The following is a 20,180-nucleotide window of genomic DNA, read 5'->3' on the forward strand; positions in this document are numbered from 1 at the left end:
ACAACGTTTGCCTTTTGATTTAGCAAATTCCTATCTAATCTTCCTGAAACCTAAATTTTAGACAGATTTGGCAAGATCTCGACAAAATAATTTTACCATTTTACTGGATTACCATTACAATTTTGTAGAAAAAAGATTTTTTAAATTATCATTTGGCCTAATGGAAAGATAACCAATTGTAATGTGGACTTTTTAAATTTTTAATGAAACTTTGAAAAACCAATAATTTAGAGATTATCGGTAACTTCTGCACATTTTTAATTTTGGAATGTTATTGGACTGCCATTGGAAATTTTTTCAAAAATGATTTAAAAAATTACTATTTGGCCATGCGGAAAAGTAACCAATTCTATTGTGGACTTAATAAATTATTCAAAAAATTTTCGTGAACCAAAATGTTACAGAGAATCGGTGAGATCTGGACAAATTAAACTTTAGAATTTTATTGGATTACCGTTGGAAATTTATTCCAAAAAAAAATTTAAAATTACTATTTGGTCTAAAGGAAATGAAATCAGATGTATTTTGGAGTTATTTGAGATATAATATTGTGATTATATTTCTGAAACAAACATATCAGACGGTATTTTAAAGAAATAAGTATTGGTATTAGATGATATTTTTTTAGAATATTATGCATTTCTATAATGTTAAGTTTAAGTAAAAAGAGATTCTGGGCTTTTTTATTACAATCTTTGTGATTGTTATTTTTTTTTGCCCGCTGTAAAATGATGAATGCAATTGCTTTCACAATTTATAGTGAAATGCAATATATTCTGAAAACAGCAAAAATAAGGCAAAAATATTTTTTGGAAAAAAATGTAAATATGTGTACTGTATTATAAAATGTTTTAAAAATATTAATACTTTTTTCTTTTTTTTCAGATTTATATAGAAAATTTTCGAAAACTAGAACCATTTTTAAAGCTATTTTTAAAAAAAACAAATGAATAAATATTTTTTTGAGTGAGTATGGTAAGTCAATAATAATAATTGTAGTCTCTCAAGGACCTTGTAATGTGATAATTGATTTTTCGTGTTTTTAAAAAAAAAAAAAAAAAAAATTACGCGTACCGTACGCGTACGGTAAAAAAAAAAAAAAAAGTTTTTAAAAACATATATACAAAATAGATGAAAGGTAAGGTTGGCTCTTAAAAGAGCCGTTGTGTTCATGCAGGGACAGAGGAAAGAAAGATTGGGAATATTAGACGGTACGACAAGTGTGCTGATCTATTTTACTGTTCACTAGGGAAACACTGGTCTCCCTATAAGTAATTAGATCGTGACAAGTGGCGCACCGTACTTCAACCCTCGCAAACCGAGGGTTAATTTCCAGAGGGCCAGCAAAAGGAGATTCTCCCCCCACAGATGAAGGGCTCACCTGACCTGCAGAAGAAGGAGTCAGCCCTGCAGATGATGGTCCAGGCTGAGCTGCAGTGGATGTACTGGCTTGTCTTTCTGAAGAGTTACCTCCAAAAAGATGACCATGTGTCCTTCTGTGTACATCCTGGAGGTGTCTCTTCATGGTGTGATTCCCAAAGGAATACTTCCTGTTAGGATTACCTCTAGAAAGTACACGCTTACACAGCTTACAAGTCACTAAGGGTGCATTTACCTTTTGCTGGCCTTCAGGAAAAGTAAAATAATCCCATACATAAGAGGGCTTTTGTTTCCTCGATCTCTGCCTCAAGACAGTGCTGCTAGTGCTAGCCTCACTCTCAGAAGAGCTCGGCTGTTCTGCCATCGTATCCCAAAGACAAACCAGCTCCTTCTCCCAAGGGATCACAAGCAGAAATGAGGGGAATGGGTGTGGTGTAGGAGAGTTCTAGAACTGAAAGTAGTTTCAACCAATCAAAAGTTGTGTTTCATGATCACATGACCTACCGTACGCTTACGGTACGCTTACGGTACGCTTACGGCAAAAGTGCGCATGCGCGTAAAAAAGACACGCGCTTGCGCGCATGCGCATAACAGTCACTCCCGGCACTTCCGCGTAACGTGCGCGTGTAGCGTACACGCGTACGCGTCCCACGCGGAGTACGCGCGGCTACGCAAATTGCGTAACTATACGCAAGCAGCGTAGGAAAATTACGGACGTTGCGTAAACCGTACGCTTACCGTGAGCTTACGGTACGCGTACTAAAAAAATTTAAAAAAAAATAGAAAAAAAGTACTGCAAATAAATTTTAAATGTTTATTTTAAAAAATATATAAAAAAAACATATTAAAGAATTTTAAAAATTTAATCATAGTCTTTATAAAAGGTAAGAAAATTAAAATAAAAATATGTTAGAAAAAATAGAAGAAAAAAAAAAATTTAGCATTTAAAAAACCTTGAAAATTCACTGAAAAAACCATGGGTTTCACACACGTTATAGTTAGGAATTAGCATTTAAAAAACCTTGCAAATTCACTGAAAAAACCATGGGTTTCACACACGTTATAGTTAGGAATTAGCATTTAAAAAACCTTAGAAATTCAGTGAAAAAACCATAGGTTTCACACACGTTATAGTTAGGAATTAGCATTTAAAAAACCTTAGAAATTCAGTGAAAAAACCATAGGTTTCACACATGTTATAGTTAGCTGGACATTTTACTCGTAAAAAACCAATGAAATTCCCCCGTTATAGTTAGTTCAGCTAACTATAACTCGCGCGCCCGCAATGCACTGCTGATGACGTCACATATTACATCACTCATGACATGGTCAGTGACATCACTCATGACATCACTGATGACATCTCAAATGACATCACTCATGACATCACTGATGACATCATCCTTGTGATAGAGTGGCAGACCTCCTCTCACCCTAATATAATCTTTGATACACACATTCAAAAATAGAGACTACAATTTTCAAAACAATAGACATACCAATACCAGTTACAACAACCTCTTCAGTAATTCTAAGATCCACATACACATCCACTCATTCACCAACAGTCCTATACAGTCACTCATCCATGTACTCACTCATCATATGTACTCATACACCTATACATCCTGTTACACAATGCCACTCATCCATAGAGTTACTCACACACATAGTCACTCATGCTAATAAAGAGTCAAACATCCATTTACTTGCATATATAGTTATACACACACCACCGCACTTACTTCTACAGAAACTTACACATACTTAGTCTTTTAAACAATCACTTATAGAAACACATACTTATTCATACAGAAACTCTTTCAATCTCTCTCTCTCACATATACTCACTTATAAACACCAATAGTCACATATACTAGTTTAAAACATATGTAGTTACTCATAAAGACACTACTGAGACAGTCATTCACTCACTAACACACCCATACACACACTCATCCACCCATACAGTCCTGCACACATGCTGTCTTCAACACATACAAACAGTGAGTCACACATTCATGCAACTATGCACTACATAATACCCCCCACCAAACCATGCAGACACTCAGACTGATACTCAAAAAACCAACGAATAACCTATATAGACACCTATGTAGCTACTCACCAACCCATGCAGCCACTTATACACAAAGTGAGAGACTGATACAGATATTTACATATTTAAACATTACTCACTAAGCCATGTATTCACTATGATACACTTAATCAGTCAGTTACACAATCAATTTTTCAAAAACAAATCATCCATTTAGACACTTATATACCCATTTATTCTTCCATCGACCTTGAGATATACATATATAAAACATATTTACTTTTCAGAAAAACACACATTCACTGGATGATGTCATCAGTGATGTCATCAGTGATGTCATTTGAGATGTCATCAGTGATGTCATGAGTGATGTCACTGACCATGTCATGAGTGATGTAATATGTGACGTCATCAGCAGTGCATTGCGGGCGCGCGAGTTATAGTTAGCTGAACTAACTATAACGGGGGAATTTCATTGGTTTTTTACGAGTAAAATGTCCAGCTAACTATAACATGTGTGAAACCTATGGTTTTTTCACTGAATATAGATATATATATTCATATCCTTTCATGTGTTTCCCGCAAAAAGCCTTGCCTCATCCACCACTCAGGGCTGGTGCAGGATGATGGGTGTGAGTCCCATTTTGAATGTAGAAAGAACAGTCCTCTCAGGTAACGGGCTTATGCACAGTGATTGGGCTCTGAAGGCATGACCGGCGATGTAATGATGTGGAAATCCCGATGTGGGGGATGTAAGCACAATTTCTTTATTCATTGGAGAAGAATGTGCTTATTGGACATTGAAGTCCAAATTATAAATATATACTTTGTTATTGTCACCGCAGTCATACTCACATATGTGGGCCACAGTATATCCAGTAAGAACTTTGCCGTTTGTCTTTGGTCCGAGCTCCACCAATAGGAAAAAGAGATGGAGGTTTTAAATGAACCAAACTCTGAGCCTGCTTAATATTGATGTAACTGCATGGAAGAATGCATAACGCCAAAGCTTGCCTGCAAATATAGTCATTAAAATTCCCCGTGAGTGCTCCGAACTGTTCTATAGTTGTTGTGTAACAAAAAAATGGGTCTCACCCCCGTTTACGGACGCACCCGTCACCGTGTGCTCAAATTCCTTTGGTTTATTCTTTGACAGTCATTATGTGTTTCGGCTCCAATGAGCCTTGTTCACATGACAGCCCCTACGTCAATAAGTAATGCTTTTAAAGTGACTGGTCAAGGTGAAAAACATTTTTAAAAAACGCAAGCATAGATATACACAACATGATATGTGCATTATCTTATCAGTCTTTCTTTCTCAGGCCATATATTCTGACTCCTCATTTCTGAAACAATTTCATTTTTGCATATTGCCTTTTTTGGGTGATAACTATGTGAACATTTATAATGGCAATTTTCATTTTGTGATCCTCATTAAATATATCATTGCTAAGACCTGATACAAACGAATTTGGCTGACAAGATTCTATGAGCCACTGGCTGAGATGGTTTTTCAACACACTAAGACTAAAGTGTGAATAGCAAAACAATGATTATTTACATATATCCCATACATTTGAATAGCATGTATGAAATCACTATGAATATTTTAAAAACAAATAGACTCAAAAATATATATATATATAAAAATATAGATGCTAAAATTAACATGAATATAGATATAAATATCTGTCTAAATACAGTATAAAATCCATGTAAAATACAATCAATGTCTTTGCCAAAATTATGTCATCATTTAAAACCCAGACTGATTAAAATGTTGGTCTCCTGCAGCATTTCAATTACGTGTAAACACAGAGTGCTAAAGTTGGTTAAGGGGCATTCAATATTGGGGCTACCTTTCTGTTAATATTTATTTGCTTAGTATTTTCTTGTTATTCTTTATTACTTTTCACAAATTAGTCTATTGTAACCAATTCTGCCTGGTTGCACCCTTATGTGTTGCCACCCTTAACCGTAAAGTGCTAAGTGCTATAGTGCTAAAATTATAACTTAAAACCAGTGTGTGAAACATAGTTAAAAATGTCTCTTTGCAAATGTTATCTCCACCATGACCATTATTCTTATAATAGCTTAAAATCAACTGGTTAAGACGGCTGCAATTACAATATATGGTATAAATACCCTTGCATATTTTTTTACATTTTTTGGTCAGTGATGTTGCTCTAGGGATTAATAAATAATTCATGATGTTGCGATAATGGGGTTGCTAATACCATTGATTGTGATACTTGATCTTAATGCACATTCATTGATCTTCAGTGTAGGCATGTATAGAGGTCTTCTGATGTATTAAGACCCCTCGGACATATGGAATCTAATTCCAAGATGTAACAAGTCTCTAATTTTCTCAATTTTGCCTCCCTGTTTCCACCTCTCCTAATCTGTGGCACTGCATCAATTAGAAAATACTTTAAACCCTCTGTCCTAGATCCATATTTGTCTTTGAAATGTCTAGCAACAGGATAGGTGTTATCTTGGTTCTGAATGGCTCTTAAATGTTGGAGCACCCGTTTGTGTGCCTGGAGTTTTGTGCTTCCAACATACTGCAAATTGCAGGGGCATTGGAGGACATTGATGACATGATCAGTTTTACATGTCATAGCTTTACTGAGTGCTTTTATTTACCCCATGTTGGCAGGCTTTACATGTTATACATTTGTAAACCCCGTGTGGGTAGCAAGCCAGTTTGTACTTTCCATTATTTCAGGGCTTGTTTTCACCAAGCTGTCCTTCATAGAGGGACCCCTACTATGTGTGAACGAAACCCTATTAGGTAACAGGTGTCCTATCACCGGATCATTGAGTACTAATGGCCAATTTTGTTTGATAATGGCCCTTATATTCTGTTCTTGCTTGGTATATCCGATGATGACTCTAAATACATTATCTGTGTTAGGATTTGCTGTTTCGTTAGCCTGGTTGGTATCTGTTGTTGGACAGATGCATTTGTCCCTGAGTAGATCTGCTCTATCTACCTTCATGGATTTTGCTATGGCTTTGTTTATGGTTTTGATTGTATAACCATGTTCCCTGAATCTTTGCTTGCTAGCCTCATGTGCCTGCTCTAGGTCCTCCTTTGTGCTGTTAATTCTTCTAAGCCTCAGCATCTCGCCGTAAGGTATACTCTCTATCAGGTGTCTCGGATGAGCACTGCTGGCATGAAGAATAGAATTGCCAGCAGTCTCCTTGCGGTATAATCTGGTTTCTAACCTTTTGTTAGACACATATACCTGGGTATCTAGAAAGTTAACATATTCCTTACTTAAGGTGGCAGTAAAGTGCAGGTTAATGGCATTAGTGTTGATCACATTGACAAACTCTGTCGCTGTTTCTTTGGAGCCCTGCCAGACTACAAATAGGTCGTCAATAAATTTAAGCCATAATTTGACATTGTTGCATAAAATCTTCTTGTGTACAGCTCCTCCCACCAGCCCATGTGGCGACAAGCATAGCTAGGGGAGAAGCTTTGAATGTAGAAAAAACAATCCTCTCAGATAACGAAGGAAAGAAAAACCATCACACAGCGTGTCAGCATCATGTGATATTTAATCAGCAGCGCGTTTCAACTTATTGCAGGTCTTCATTACGGCTGCGAAGAAAACCTGCATAGGTCTAAACAGGTTGCCGATTAAATATCACATGAAGCTGACATGCTGAGTGCAGATTTTTCTTTCTTTCGTTACCCAAGAGGACTGTCTTAATTTCTACACATATCTACATATATATATATATCTATATCTATATATATTATCTACTGGCGGTCGCCAGTAGATAGTTATAGTTAGGACCGTGTTCCCATAGGAAATCCGCAACATTCTATTTGGAATAACTTTGGCGCTGATTGATGAATCCTCGCGAAATTTTCAAAACAGGTGGGGCGCTCCGCTCCTACCCTGAAAGTCTCGGGGGGATTCGTCAAGCGGGGGCTGAGAAAAAAGGGGGGTCCCAAAACAAGTTTTTCCCATGCAATTTTCCATAGGGACCTTTAGTCTAAGGTACAGCCCAAACGGCTGAACAGAATTACTTTAAATTTGGCAAAGAGGTAGTCCTCAGGTCAGGGATGTGCCTTTTGCATATCTGGAGTCAATCTGTTCATTAGTTCCTGAGAAAATTGCAGTTAAAAGTACATAAATATCTATAGGCGCGCATCGTGCGCGTACGGTAAGCATACCGTACGCGCACGCTGCCGTGCGCGAGCGCAATTCTGATTGGTTGTTAGATGTCAGTAAACATTCGAATCGGTCGAAATCAGAAAGTGTCGGCCGCCATTTTGTCTCTCGCAGTCTGAGGCAGTGAAAAACAAAGGTGGAGAACGTGAAAAGGGGGCAGGGTGGACAGTTCCTGACCCCCTAGCCTTTGTCAGGGGGTCACTGAAGGACCCCTCAGGGTGAAAAAAACATTTTCGAAAAAGCGCGAGGTGCGCGCACCGTACGCGCACGGCACGCACAACGCATCGTGGGCGAAGCGCACCGTGCGTGCACGGTGCGCGCACGGTGAAAAACCTGAAAAAGAAAAATATTAATAAATACATAACTTACCATTTAAAAAAACGTACAAATTCACTTAAAAAACCATAGGTTTCACACACGTTATAGTTAGGAATTAGCATTTAAAAAACCTTGCAAATTCACTTAAAAAAACATAGGTTTCACACATGTTATTGTTAGCTGGACATTTCCCTCGTAAAAAAACAATGAAATTCCCCCGTTATAGTTAGTGCAGGCAACTATAACTCACGCGACCGCAATCCTCTGCTGATGATGTCAGATATTACATCACTGATTACATATGTGTCTTTCTGAAAAATAAATATTTGTAATATATGTATAGCTAAAGATTAATGGAAGAAGACATGGGTAAATAGGTGTCTAAATACATTGATGTAATATCTGACGTCATCAGCAGCGGTCGCGTGAGTTATAGTTGCCTGCACTAACTATAACGGGGGAATTTCATTGGTTTTTTACGGGGGAAATGTCCAGCTAACTATAACGTGTGAAACCTATGGTTTTTTAAGTGAATATATATATATATATATATATAGGGACAGAGCGAGAGTGAGTTATTGATATACACGTATTTTCCATTGAGCTAAGATTTTAGAGAACCCCCCTGGAACTATAGCAAGAAATGCAAGATGGTATGAATAAGATTGGCATTTATGGTGCACATAAAACATGGAAGAGGGATCAAAATCAGCCTTCATCTCATTATTAATTCCAGTCATTTAATGGGAGAATTTTCTTCGGTACTAAGCAAATCAGGAAAACAAAAAATAAAACATTAATGCTGCCCCAGACGGTTCAACCAAATGCACAAAGTTGTTACTTCCAAATCTGGAAGAATTTGGTGCAGCACCTGCTGATTCGGCTCAAAACAATCTGCTAGCCCTCACTTCACCGCACGTTGCAAGATCCGCTGTTTAATGGCTGGTTTGTAAATGCTGCTCAAACTTGACCACTATATCCATAATTACTTTTATCACGGTGAAGAACACGGCACAAAAAGTAAAGGCATGGATACAGTTACCTGCTAGGCCTGAATAGGACTTTTTAAAGTCACTTTTCTGAAAATTGTGTTTGTATATAATTGTTGTGGTTAGAGTTGTACTGCTGGTATCTACAGAGCTCTGTATGGTTTGGTTGATCAATGAATTAATTAAAAACACAATTTTTCCTGTTCCCACATAAAATGATTAGATTTTCTCCAATAAGTTTTACGAAATTAAACGTGCAAAATTTCTGTTAGAAAGGGATTGCGCTTCATTTTTCATTTAAATTGATTCAAAATACCACAGGAAAGGCATAGTAGGCTCTTTCCGTAGGGCCCACAATTCCAGCAAGACAGATGATCCTCTACCCTTTCTCAATGGACCGGTATATAGGGAATCAGGAGTATCTGCCAACTAGTAGACACACGTCTCTTTAAGTATGGTATCCAGGAGCAGAAGTGTGATACTTGTTCACTAAGAAACTGCTCTGTGACCCGATAGTCCACCAGGGACAGTGCAAAGAAGGTCTTACCTTCCTGTAATACTACAGTAAGCTTACTACTATCAGTGGCGTAACAAAACTTAAGGAGCCCCCCCTGCAAAGTATATGGAGGGAGCCTCCAGGCTCTGGACCGCTCCTGGAGCTCTCAGATGCTGCCTGCGCTCATTGCAGGAGGGGGCCCCCCTGGAGCTCCCCCCTGCACCGTTGGGGCTGTGGGGGTTTTTGTTACACCACTGACTATGATGTCTTTTTCCCCTTCCAAAATTCTATTCAGCCCTTCTGCATAGACAGGTTTTCCGAAGGGAAGCCTCCAGTAAACTTGGCTGTCTTCCAAAAACTCAACACCCTCTGTGAGGACGTGGACTAAGGATCAGTACATTTCTTAATTCTTTAAGGAAATAATCAAGGGTATGATGTTACCGGGGTGGTGGAACTGGGCATGAAAATGTATAAGCGGTGGTCAAATGTATTTTCCCTCAGCAAATACGTCTCTCCCTTATATGTGTGACAAAGAGATTTGATGAGACCAGGGCCGGCTTTAGCGCTGGTGGCACCCTGTGCGACAATGTTTGTTGGCGCCCCCCCCATGTCCACCTCCACCACGGATTCTCTCACTAGCACCCTTTAACAGTCTCCATAACCACACTCTCTCAGATACATTGAATTAGTTATATAGCGGCACTCATACCAGTGTAGGGTGTCAGAGCACTTTGCATCACATGCATCACACACACATTACACAGAGACAATCAATCATACGTGTTTTAAATCAGAGTATAGGAAATGTTTACATAAGCCAAAGGACTAAAAGTGTAGGAGTCACATGTCATCCATACTGTAGGCAGGCGCGCATCAGCCATTGGCCTCACAGGGCTTCAGCCCCCCGCCCCCCCCCCCCCCCCGTCGTGTGTGGCAGCATGGGATGAGACAGCTTCCCGGCGCACACACAGCCGCACCCGAGCACTTTACAGGTCTTTAAAAGAACATTTGCATGTTAATGAGGCCTCGCTGGTGTTTCACCCCTTCTAAGAGCCCCTGCAGCTCCACTTTGCCTATGGCTTAAAAGATTCAGCCCCCCCCCGAAATTTTTTCTTAGCCCCCCCCCCCCCGAAATTTGGCTCTAGTTGCGCCTCTGACTGTAGGCAGTATAGTTTAAGAGTGCTTGGTGTGGAGAAGCACACACTCGAAAAAGAAACAGCATAGTTGGGAGTTTTCTTTAATAATAAGAATCGATTTCTAGTCAAATTAACTCTTTATGCAACATTAATCAATGTTCTAATGTATGCTTTGCAGTGTGTATGCAGTTCTATGATGAAAGTTAATAGCGCACTGTTGAATATTAGGACTTTAAGTTATAAATTGCAAGTAGCAAAGGGATGTCTCTTTTAAAAGCAGTAACCTGCTGATCTGTTCACATTATATGCACTCTGTAATCAACTTGGTACACATTCTTTGCAGCAGGCATATTAACCCTCTGCACTAACTTCACAGAGGTCAAATCCTCAACTATACAAAACTCTCTCCAGGAACATAATTAATCACAGGAGTTATCTTGACATTTTTGTGAGGCCTGGTAATTGCTGGAGGAAAGAAATGCTGCAGCAGGTGCTTCAACAACATAATAAACTTGCAATCACAGCGCCCCCAGGAAGCCAGCACCCGGTGCGGTGGCACCGGTCGCACCGCCCTAAAGCCGCCCCTGGATGAGACGGAAGGTGGAGGATGACACCCGCCTGCGGTGTCCTAACAGTTATGCACGTCAAAATACCTAGGGGCAGATTAATGTTCTCTGGCGCATCCCTGCAAATCAGCAGGGATGCGCCAGGGAAGATGAGTCACGCAAGTTTTCCCTTGCGCCACCGCAGATGCACCGCATTTACAATGCGGTGCATCGTGGCGCAAGGACAAGCAGATGCGTGACGCATCTGCCGGCGTAAGGTTGGCGCATTGCTGGAGTTGCATCGCAACCGCGACGCAGCTCCAGCAAGGCTCGGGGTGCCCCTATCCCTAACATGCTGCGTCAATCCTTACGCCTGTTTCAAGCAGGCGCAGGGATTTGATGCAGCATGGCCGGAAAAGTGACTGAGCGAAATCTTGTAGATTTCACTCAGCCACTTTTCGGAGGCGTTCCTGCGCCGGAACACCCCCCCCCCCCCCGTGCAGGTACACCCACATGTGGCGCAAGATTTACAACGTGACGCATCTCCCTAGATGCGTCACGTTGTAAATCTGCCGCAGCATGGCGCTGGCTTTGCGCCGCCGCTGCGTCACAAAAGTGACGCAATGGCGGCGCAAAAGTGACGCACAGGGCTTATAAATCTGCCCCCTAATCTCAAAATGTATCCCTTAGCCTCAGCTCACAATCTAAAAGAAGTCGAGGGAGAGGAGAAGGGGCAGTGGCGGGAGCTCCAGTTACAGGAGACACCTTTGTCTACCTAGAGAGCACAGGACAAATAGTTGTTAGGTAATGAGTATCACGGAAAGTGTCAGTAGGTCCTTTTGTCACACCCCTTTCATGGAGTCGGCATCTCGAGAGCCTGATGCTGAGAATCTCTCTCCTCAGTCAGAAGAGATTTATCAGTTATGTCCCATACCTTTTCACGAAAGTTGGCTTCACAGAAAATCCCCCATACAGCCCTCAGCGAACCCCACACGGCTTGCCCTTCCGTGGAGCTGTCCATTCTTTAAGCCCTTTTGAGGATCCAGTATAATTTCTCTGCAGAGAGAGTGCTTGCTTCACCACCCTTGTCACTGCAGCAGTGATCCAACTAAAATGGAAAAGGACCAACAATGTGTAGTCTACATGGAATGGAGGGTGCACTGAGACATTTTGCCCTAAAACGGACACATTAAGTACATGTAAACAGGTACAATGGTTTGGTAAGAAAACATCTGAGGCATAATAAGTACCGAGAATACAATCTTTTGTTTCAGGTTTTATGCTGCAGCCTTTGTTGGGAGCCTGGAGTGACAGGTGCACCTCGAGATTTGGGAGGAGAAGGCCGTTTATCCTTGTGCTGGCAATAGGTTTGTACAGTCATAAATTTGCAAATCTATACATATTTATTTGATTTATTTTACGTATTTATTTAGCATTCTTAACATTTTGAACAGAAACTTTACACAAAAGGAACCAAACCAATACGCAAAACAGTACAATAAGGTTGTTAAAATAAAGTCAATTTTTTCCGCTGTGGTGTGGACTAATTGTAAAAAGAACAATTGATGGGCAGAATGCGGAACAATGTTGTACATTCACCCCAGTAAAGAGATCTGGGGCTAAATCCATCGTTTTTCGCTCCCCATGCCATTCCAGTTTGAACCCAGCCATATGCAAATCAGTCTTGACCCTGCGCCCAATGGGAACAGTCCAGTCCGAACTTCCATGCCAGGTCCTCCCTGGACTAGAAACAAGCATCCTAGGACCGGTTTCAGGGTTTCACCCCTCATAAGCCAGGATAACTTGACTCTAGTGGTATGGAGAGCATGGGACCCACATCTGGTCATACCGTCCCACTCGGGGTGACAAATGCAAAAAGAACAATTGAACTAATTGTGTCATTTCTATGGATATGATTGAAAAAAACAGACACGCATCCTGGAACATGTCTTTAACTAGTTAATTTTTCTTTCCGGTACAAGTGTGGGGTCTCATTCTAGGTGTCGCAGAGATGACCCGAAAACTCCCCCCCACCCCACCGAAGTGATCGATGCTGGTGCATCGACACTTCAGGAGGGCAAAAGTACCAGGCATAATGAGAATGAATCTAAGTGATATTTTAGAAATGTGAAATCAGTGAAGGGATTACTCATTCCAGACCTGATTTCCTTTGTTATCCCACATTCCTCCTCGGTTATTCATAGGTAGATTCTGGGGGGAGAAATATATCTGGGGAAGATATACTTAGCCTTTGTGTCGCTCTTGCATAGCTCAAGGCAATGCAGTGCAACGCCAATGGTTTTTGGGATTTACAAAGCCGCTCCAGGCCTCAATTGCATGGCCTTGCGTGGCTTTGTAAAGAAATGTAACACAATGCAGCAGTTTGCGCTGCATTACATTTGTTAGTGGTAGGCGGTTCACAGATGCAGCATTGCCGTTCTCATGCCTCCATTCATGCATTTGTCATAGTTTCAGATTAACTAAGATTTTTAAGGCTGGAATTGCGTGAAACTGGTAAGCTTACCACAGAAAGGAGTAACCAGGAGAAATATGTTTAACCTCCTTATTTCCTCTTTCTCTCTGTAGTGCATTCTGCATCAGACATAGAAAGAAGAAAATGCCTCTCTGGATTGCTTTTGTGCATGAATTTTCACTTCCTCCACAAAATCAATACTGCCTGTAACACGGGCACCCTTGCTGTATGGTATAAGGGTGCCTTCATTGGCGCTAGGCTGACACAAGTGCACCAGCACTGGGGAGAGCTGAGGAGCACCATATCTTAGTAGGTATGGCGCTCTTCAGCTCTCTTCTGTTCACGCAACGCAGTGCAGCAACTTACTGCGTTGCGTGAATTCTTAGTAAGTCTGTCCCGTTATCTGCAAAGTTACTGTGGATCCCATATTTCTGATGGACCGATAACGTCTATTATGAACACCATCGGAAATGTGTATGGCTTTTATCCCCTCCACTCTGCCCTAAAAAGTTCTCTTTTGTCTGAGTTAGCAATGATTTAAGTTGAAAGAACATGATCAGGCAGACCTAAATGACATGCTGCCTTGTTATTTGTATAGCACACCTCTGCCACTGGTATAGCCTAATGCTGTGGAGAGTTGCCTCTGATGTGTGGGAGTCAACTATTTCTCATGTCACTTAATTCATTATTTATTGCCTAATGCATAGCCTATGTGATTTTTAATGACGATTATGCTATTGTGATTATGTGATTGTTGAAGAAAATAGAAATTAAAAAATGGTGCTTACCGGCTCCAGTAAAGAGTTCATATTCCAAATAATTAAATTGACAGTGAGGCACATCATGTGGACAGAGTTATTCATGTTTTGCCTTTATATCACGACTGGTAGGTTTGACCTGACAAAATCTGTCAGGGGAAAACTATGGGTCTGTAATTATTAAAGCACAACCCCAAATTCTTATTGTTGTGCACATTTCTGTTTGCACATGGATTGGAATTTAACCCTCAGTTGTCAAGTCAAGTCAAAATAAGCTTTATTTGAAATCACAGTGAATCATAAAAGCTGCAAAAATATATACATCATCTGAGTTAGGAACAGTTAAAAATAAATTCAGTTTGCAATCAGGGTTGTGCTCTTTCTATGTGTTTAGTTACTTTCTCAATATAAACCAGACCACTAGCAATCTCATGTACTAAACCAAAACTTCTACTTTCTACCTAATGTAAAGGTCGTAATGTTTACAAAATGTCTGCACTCTGTGGCCCTCATTATGGAGCCTGTGAAATTCCAGCAGGGGCACAAACTCTTGTTTGCACCCCGCTTTGGATTCTGAGTCAGAAGCTACTTACACACGCTGCAGGTGCTTTCCTGCACAAGTTTTATTTAGTAAATCTGGAGCTAATCCTGCAGACAAACTGGAAATATTTCACACCTCGAATGGAGTAAAACATGCACACTTAGCTCGTTGGGATCCATTCTGATGTCTGAAACTTGGACTGATGTGCAAATCGCTCAGCCAGTAAAAATATAAAATGTGCCATCTTGTTTCAAGAGTGCGTACATTGAACCTGGAATTGCATGACTTTCATCATAAGCATCAAGGCCCAAATTACATACACTTTGCATTGGGTATGTGTTATGTTTTTTAGTGCAAATGTGAGATTTGCCAACCAACATAAATTACATTTTTCTTTGGATTGTATCCCAAAGTGATGCAAAACTGCACAATGGGCTGCCTTGCATTACTTTGTGTCAAGGGGGCATTCCATGGGTGGTGCAACGGTGACACCTTAAAGCATAGTGTTTGTACCATACATACAGTACAAAACCTAACCTTTCCCTAATGTAGACACCCGTGCGCTATGACACAAAGGTGCCTGCATTGGTACATGGCAGTCCCTAGCGCACCAGCGTATGGAGATAGCAGAACAGTGCCACATCTTAGTAGATATGCCGCTGTTCTGCTCTCTCCCGTTCACGCAATGCAGTGCAACGACTTTACTTGATGCTGTGCATTGCGTCTCTTCTATGTAAATCTGAATCGTAGTTTCTGAAGGTTAATTAGATGTAAACTGAAATAGGAACATGGTTACACTTTTTAATTTCTCTAAAGGAAATATATTGGAAAAATACTGTCAGCAGAATCTATGCTTTCTCAGCAAACTTGCCTCAACCTTCTGCTGATGTGCTGATCTATTCAGAAGGAGAAAAGACTTTTGAGCCCAGTGGCAGCTCCTCCGCATTGGCAGAGGAGCATTGTCCCACTGCCTGGCTCAGAGTCAGCAAATGTAAAATAAAATGATGCTCTTGCGGGGCGGGGCGGGGTGGGTGGGGCAAGGCTTAGGCATTGGAGGGGGAGGAGGAGTACTATGTGCACTCCACATCCTAAGTGCTCATATGTGGGGGGTTTTCTGGCTGTTTCAGGCCGACCAAAACACACAATGCCACTGGTCTGAGCAGGGTGTCTTTCCTGCCTGCTCACACCAATCCCCGCCCTACCACCCTTTGTTTATGGCAGCTGCCGCTGCTTGAGCCCTAGAATGGCAGGACCATGAGTCAGGCATTCTCCTTCATCACCATTTCTCTGTATGGGATGCTTCTCTTTGCCCCCCCGTCCACTCACAATGATCACGCACAAAAAGAGACAACGTCAGCCAAGGGATTGGCCTGCTTTTTAGATCATGCTGCTGGCTCCCACTCATCTCGTACTGCCAAAAAGGAATGACCCCAAAACAGATGTCCATTAGAAAGGTATCCACTGTAAAGACCATTGTAATAAACCTTTACCCCCAGGTCCCTTATGTCCTCGTCCCATTCATTACATATTGGAGATGACCATCTCCACAACAGAAAAAAGACAGAAGAATGCTGTTACACTAACCCCGCCCCTCCCACAGGGAGTATATATACCGGCCTAACCCAGTATTCTCCCTGTTCTTTTTTTCTGTCTTCCAACAGAAAGGGTTGTGAAGTTTGCTCTTACCTGCTGTTGGCTTCTGGGACGACTCGTCGGGGCTGCTGGGCTGTCCTCTGCATCCCTGAAGTCTTCCTCGTTGTCTCGTCGAGCTGCTGGGCTTCTCGACGTCCTGTTCTGCGGACTCCTGGCCTGCCGGGCTTGCCGGGAGGCGCGTTGTGGGCGGCCGGTCCTTTGTGGCTGGGGTGCCGCTCCTCCTGGGCTGTTCCGGGTTGAAGGCCGCCTCTTCCTGTGGCTGGGCCGGTCGCGAAGACGCGCTACTGTTGCTGTTTGGGGCACCTCGGGCCGGTCTTGGTGAGGCTCCTGGTGTTCCTGGGTGCCGGTTGCTGCTGTTGGATTCGGCTTTCCTCCCTGGACGCCTGGGGGTGCCGGTTGCTGGCGTCTGGGCTGGTGGTTGGGGGTCAGTCTTGAGTGTTGGTGGTTGACGACCCCCGTGGTGAGTACCGCATAACGGTTTATTTTACCACTTACTTGCGGCGGCCCACGGGGAGCCTGGGTCATGTTCCCATTTTGTCTTTCATTTCTCCCTCGGACGCTGGGTCTGGTGGCAGGGTGGACTGCTGCTTCCGTGTCATGGGCCTGTGTTTGTTCCTCATGTTCGGAGGTTCGACTCCTGAAGTGGGTCCTCTCAGCTTTTCATCCTTTTGGGGTTGTTCACATGTGTGCCCTTGTGTTGGGTGACGGACATCCATATGTTGTTCAGTGCCAAGCTTTAACGATTCCTTTGTTATACGCATGGGGGTCTACCGATGCTGTGTTTGCCGTTCTTGCAGTCCTCTTCCTGTCTTGCTGAGTCACTGTGGCCTGGTGGTTGTGGTTATATACTCTTGTATTCATTGGTCTGGGTTTCACTCTCTTGTGTTTCCCTGCATGAGTTGGCTGTCTGCCGGGGGTGGGGTGTGGATACGGATTGCCTTGTTTCCCCTCGTGCTTACTGCTGCTGTCATATATGTTTCTATGGGTGTGTGTCCCTCTGGGCAGCATGTAGTCTGCTGTTGCACTTTGGATGGTCTTGGTGCAGGGGTTGGGGGCGTTGTTCGCCCCTCCGGGTCGCTGCCGCTTCCTGGGCTTCTGGTGTTCCCTGGGTTGCGTGCTTTTTGCCCTGGTACGCTGCTGCATGTTTCTTCCACCTTTGTCCCCTTTGCTTCTGCGTCTCTTTGCGGCACACCTCTCTGTGTGGATCTGTTGGGAGTGGTAGTGTCCATTCTGCCTTATGGTCTCGTTTTTCCTGTATGGGTCCTGCGCTGCGTTTTAGTGTCACGCGTTGGTACCTGTCCTGGTCTTCGGGTGTCGTTGTCCTGTTGTTTTGGTGCTGGTTTGTTGCCGGCTAGCTCTCCCTGTCGGGGTGTTCCACTGTGCTCGCTGGGCGTGCCTTGGCTTGGCCGGTCTGGTTCTTGGGGTTCCTGGCTGTTCCTTCTTTGCCTCGCTGTTCCTGCGATGGGCTGTTTCATTATACTTCGCTCGGGCCCTGGTGCCTGGTCCTGTGTCCTGTGCGGTTCCACTCCACAGCTTCTGTTGCTGCGTGCTTCCCCTGCTGCCCCCTGTGTGTGCTCCTGGTTTGGGTCCTGTTCAGCCTGGGGTGGCTGGGTTTGACCATGGGGTCTCCTGGGTGCTTGGAGCCTTTCTCTTCCTTCCTTGTGTTGGTTCTGGCTTTGTGTGGCGTGGGTGGCTTGTCCCTGGCTTTGGGCTGCTTCGTGTGGCCTGGCTGGGTGGTGCTCTGTTCAGCGGCTTGCCGCTTCCGTGCTGGGTTCGGCTGTCTTTGTTATTCTGGGCTCTGGCTCTTTCCTTGCACTGTTCCTGGCTTCTGTGGTTTCCTTGGCTTGGTCCTTGTGTTCCCAGGCTGCTGCTCTCCGCTGGTTTCTCGGGAGTTGCCCTTGTGGTTCTGTCTCCTGTGCTTGCCTTTTGCCTTTGGTTTCCTTTGGTGGGTCCTGCTCGCACCCTTCGCCTCTGGTCTCGCCTTTCCTGGCTCCTGGTTCTGTCAGTGGTGCTGCTCGGTCTGTGGCAGCTCCTGCTGCGGCTCCCTGTCTGCTGGATACTCTGTCTGTTGCCTGTGTCCTGCTTCGCGGCTGGTTCTGGTGTTCAGCCCCTGCTCGCTTCGGGTGGCCTTCCCGCTCTGTGCACTTCCTGTGGTGGTTGTGTCTTTGGGGCTGAGTGGGCAATACTTTGTGTGTGTCTGGCTGGCTTCCCAGGTGCTGTTGGCCTCGGCTGTGCTTCCGATGGCCTGCGGTGTTCTTCTCCGCCCTGGTTCCCTGGGGGGGGGGGGGGGGGGTAGGGGCCTGTTCTTGTCCCTGCCTGGTCCTGTTTCTTTAGCCGGGGTTGGGCCTAGTTTTTTGTTCCCCGTGGTCCTGTTGTTCTGGGTGCCGTTTTCCGGTCGCTTCTGGTTGCGGGCTTGCGGCTGCCTCTGCTTGGTCTCCGGCAGTGCCTCCTTGTGGTCTCCGGTTGCCTTTGCTCCCTGTTGGCAATTGGGTGCCTGGTTGCATCCTGGTGGGGTGTCCACCTGGATCTGCTGGTGCTGTCTGCTCGAGGTTGACCGGCTGCTCGCTTGTGCTGGTTCCTCTGTGGTCGGGTTCTGGTCCTTGCGTTTGTGGGGTGTTCCTGCTGTTGTGGCCTCTTGGTTCCAGCTGGGCCTGTTTTGGGCTGTCTCCCACCTCTGTCTTTCCTGTTTCCTGCTGCCCCTGGTTGTGTAGGTCGGTCGGCGTGCCTGGCTGCTGGTCCCCTGGTCCTCTGGCGGTCTGCGGCTTGTTTTGAGGGGGTCTGGTAGCTTGTTGCGTTGCTTCCTTGCCTGAGCCTTCTCTCCTCTGTTCCCTGTGGTTCGGCCAGGTTGGGCCTGGTTCGTACCTGGTTGTGGGGTCTGCCCGGTTGTTGCGGGTACTGGGGGCTTCCTTTGGGTGGTGTTCCTTTCCGGCTTCGCCTGTGGTGCTGTCCCCGGAGCTGCTTGCTCTCTACCTTTTGGTTTTGTCCTTGTGGCTGCTGGCGGTTCTTCTCTTCTGTGAATTCTTCGGGATTCGGTTCCCCTGTGGGGTGCTGGGGCCTGGTGTCTTCCGTGTTCTCGGCCCTTGCTGTTCCGGGTCTTTGTGCGGTTGCCTTGTTGGTTGTGGTCGTGCTCGCTCCGCTGTTTTCCTTGCAGGGGCTCTCTGCGCCCATCCGGCCTTTGCTTGCCTGTGCTCTGTTGGGGTCCTCCCCTCTTTGGCTTTCCACGAGTGTGTTTTGGGCCTTCGGGTCCTTATGGTCGGGCAGTTTGCTTGGCTTCGGCTCTGGCTTCTCGCCTGCTTGTGTTTTGTTGCGGTTTCTGCCATGGGGTTTCTCCCCTGCTTCTGCCTTCCTCTGATGTGTGCTGGGCCTTGGGGTTTGGTTTGCCTGTTCTTCTTCCGTCCTGGCTTCTGTTGCTTCTGTGGCCGGGCTGGTTTTGGGAGTCCTTCCCCTCGGGGGTTGGTGTTTCCCGACTTTGGTGTGTGGACCTCTCCGGTTCCTTCCGGGCCCCTGGGGAGTCCGGTTGTTGGGCTCGGGTCTTTTCTGGCCTGTGTGTTGTTGGTCCTGCCTTCTGCCTGGTCTTGGCTGCCTCAGTGGGTTGTGGTGTCCGTTCTCTCCACTTCCCTTGTTTGCTGTGGGGCCTGC

General features: G+C 44.2%; 1 protein-coding gene across 1 annotated transcript in view; it reads left to right on the forward strand.

Annotated features, from left to right (window-relative positions):
- The window catches only part of SLC45A1 (solute carrier family 45 member 1), a 283,096-nt gene that overhangs the window by 144,288 nt on the left and 118,628 nt on the right, over positions 1–20,180 (forward strand). The window contains exon 3 of the mRNA XM_085615129.1: positions 12,391–12,483. Within this exon, the coding sequence (XP_085471255.1) occupies positions 12,391–12,483 (93 nt within the window). The remainder of the gene's footprint in view (positions 1–12,390; positions 12,484–20,180) is intronic.

This window comes from Triturus cristatus, chromosome 1_2, assembly GCF_964204655.1.
Source record: "Triturus cristatus chromosome 1_2, aTriCri1.1, whole genome shotgun sequence".
NCBI classification, from domain to species: domain Eukaryota; kingdom Metazoa; phylum Chordata; class Amphibia; order Caudata; family Salamandridae; genus Triturus; species Triturus cristatus.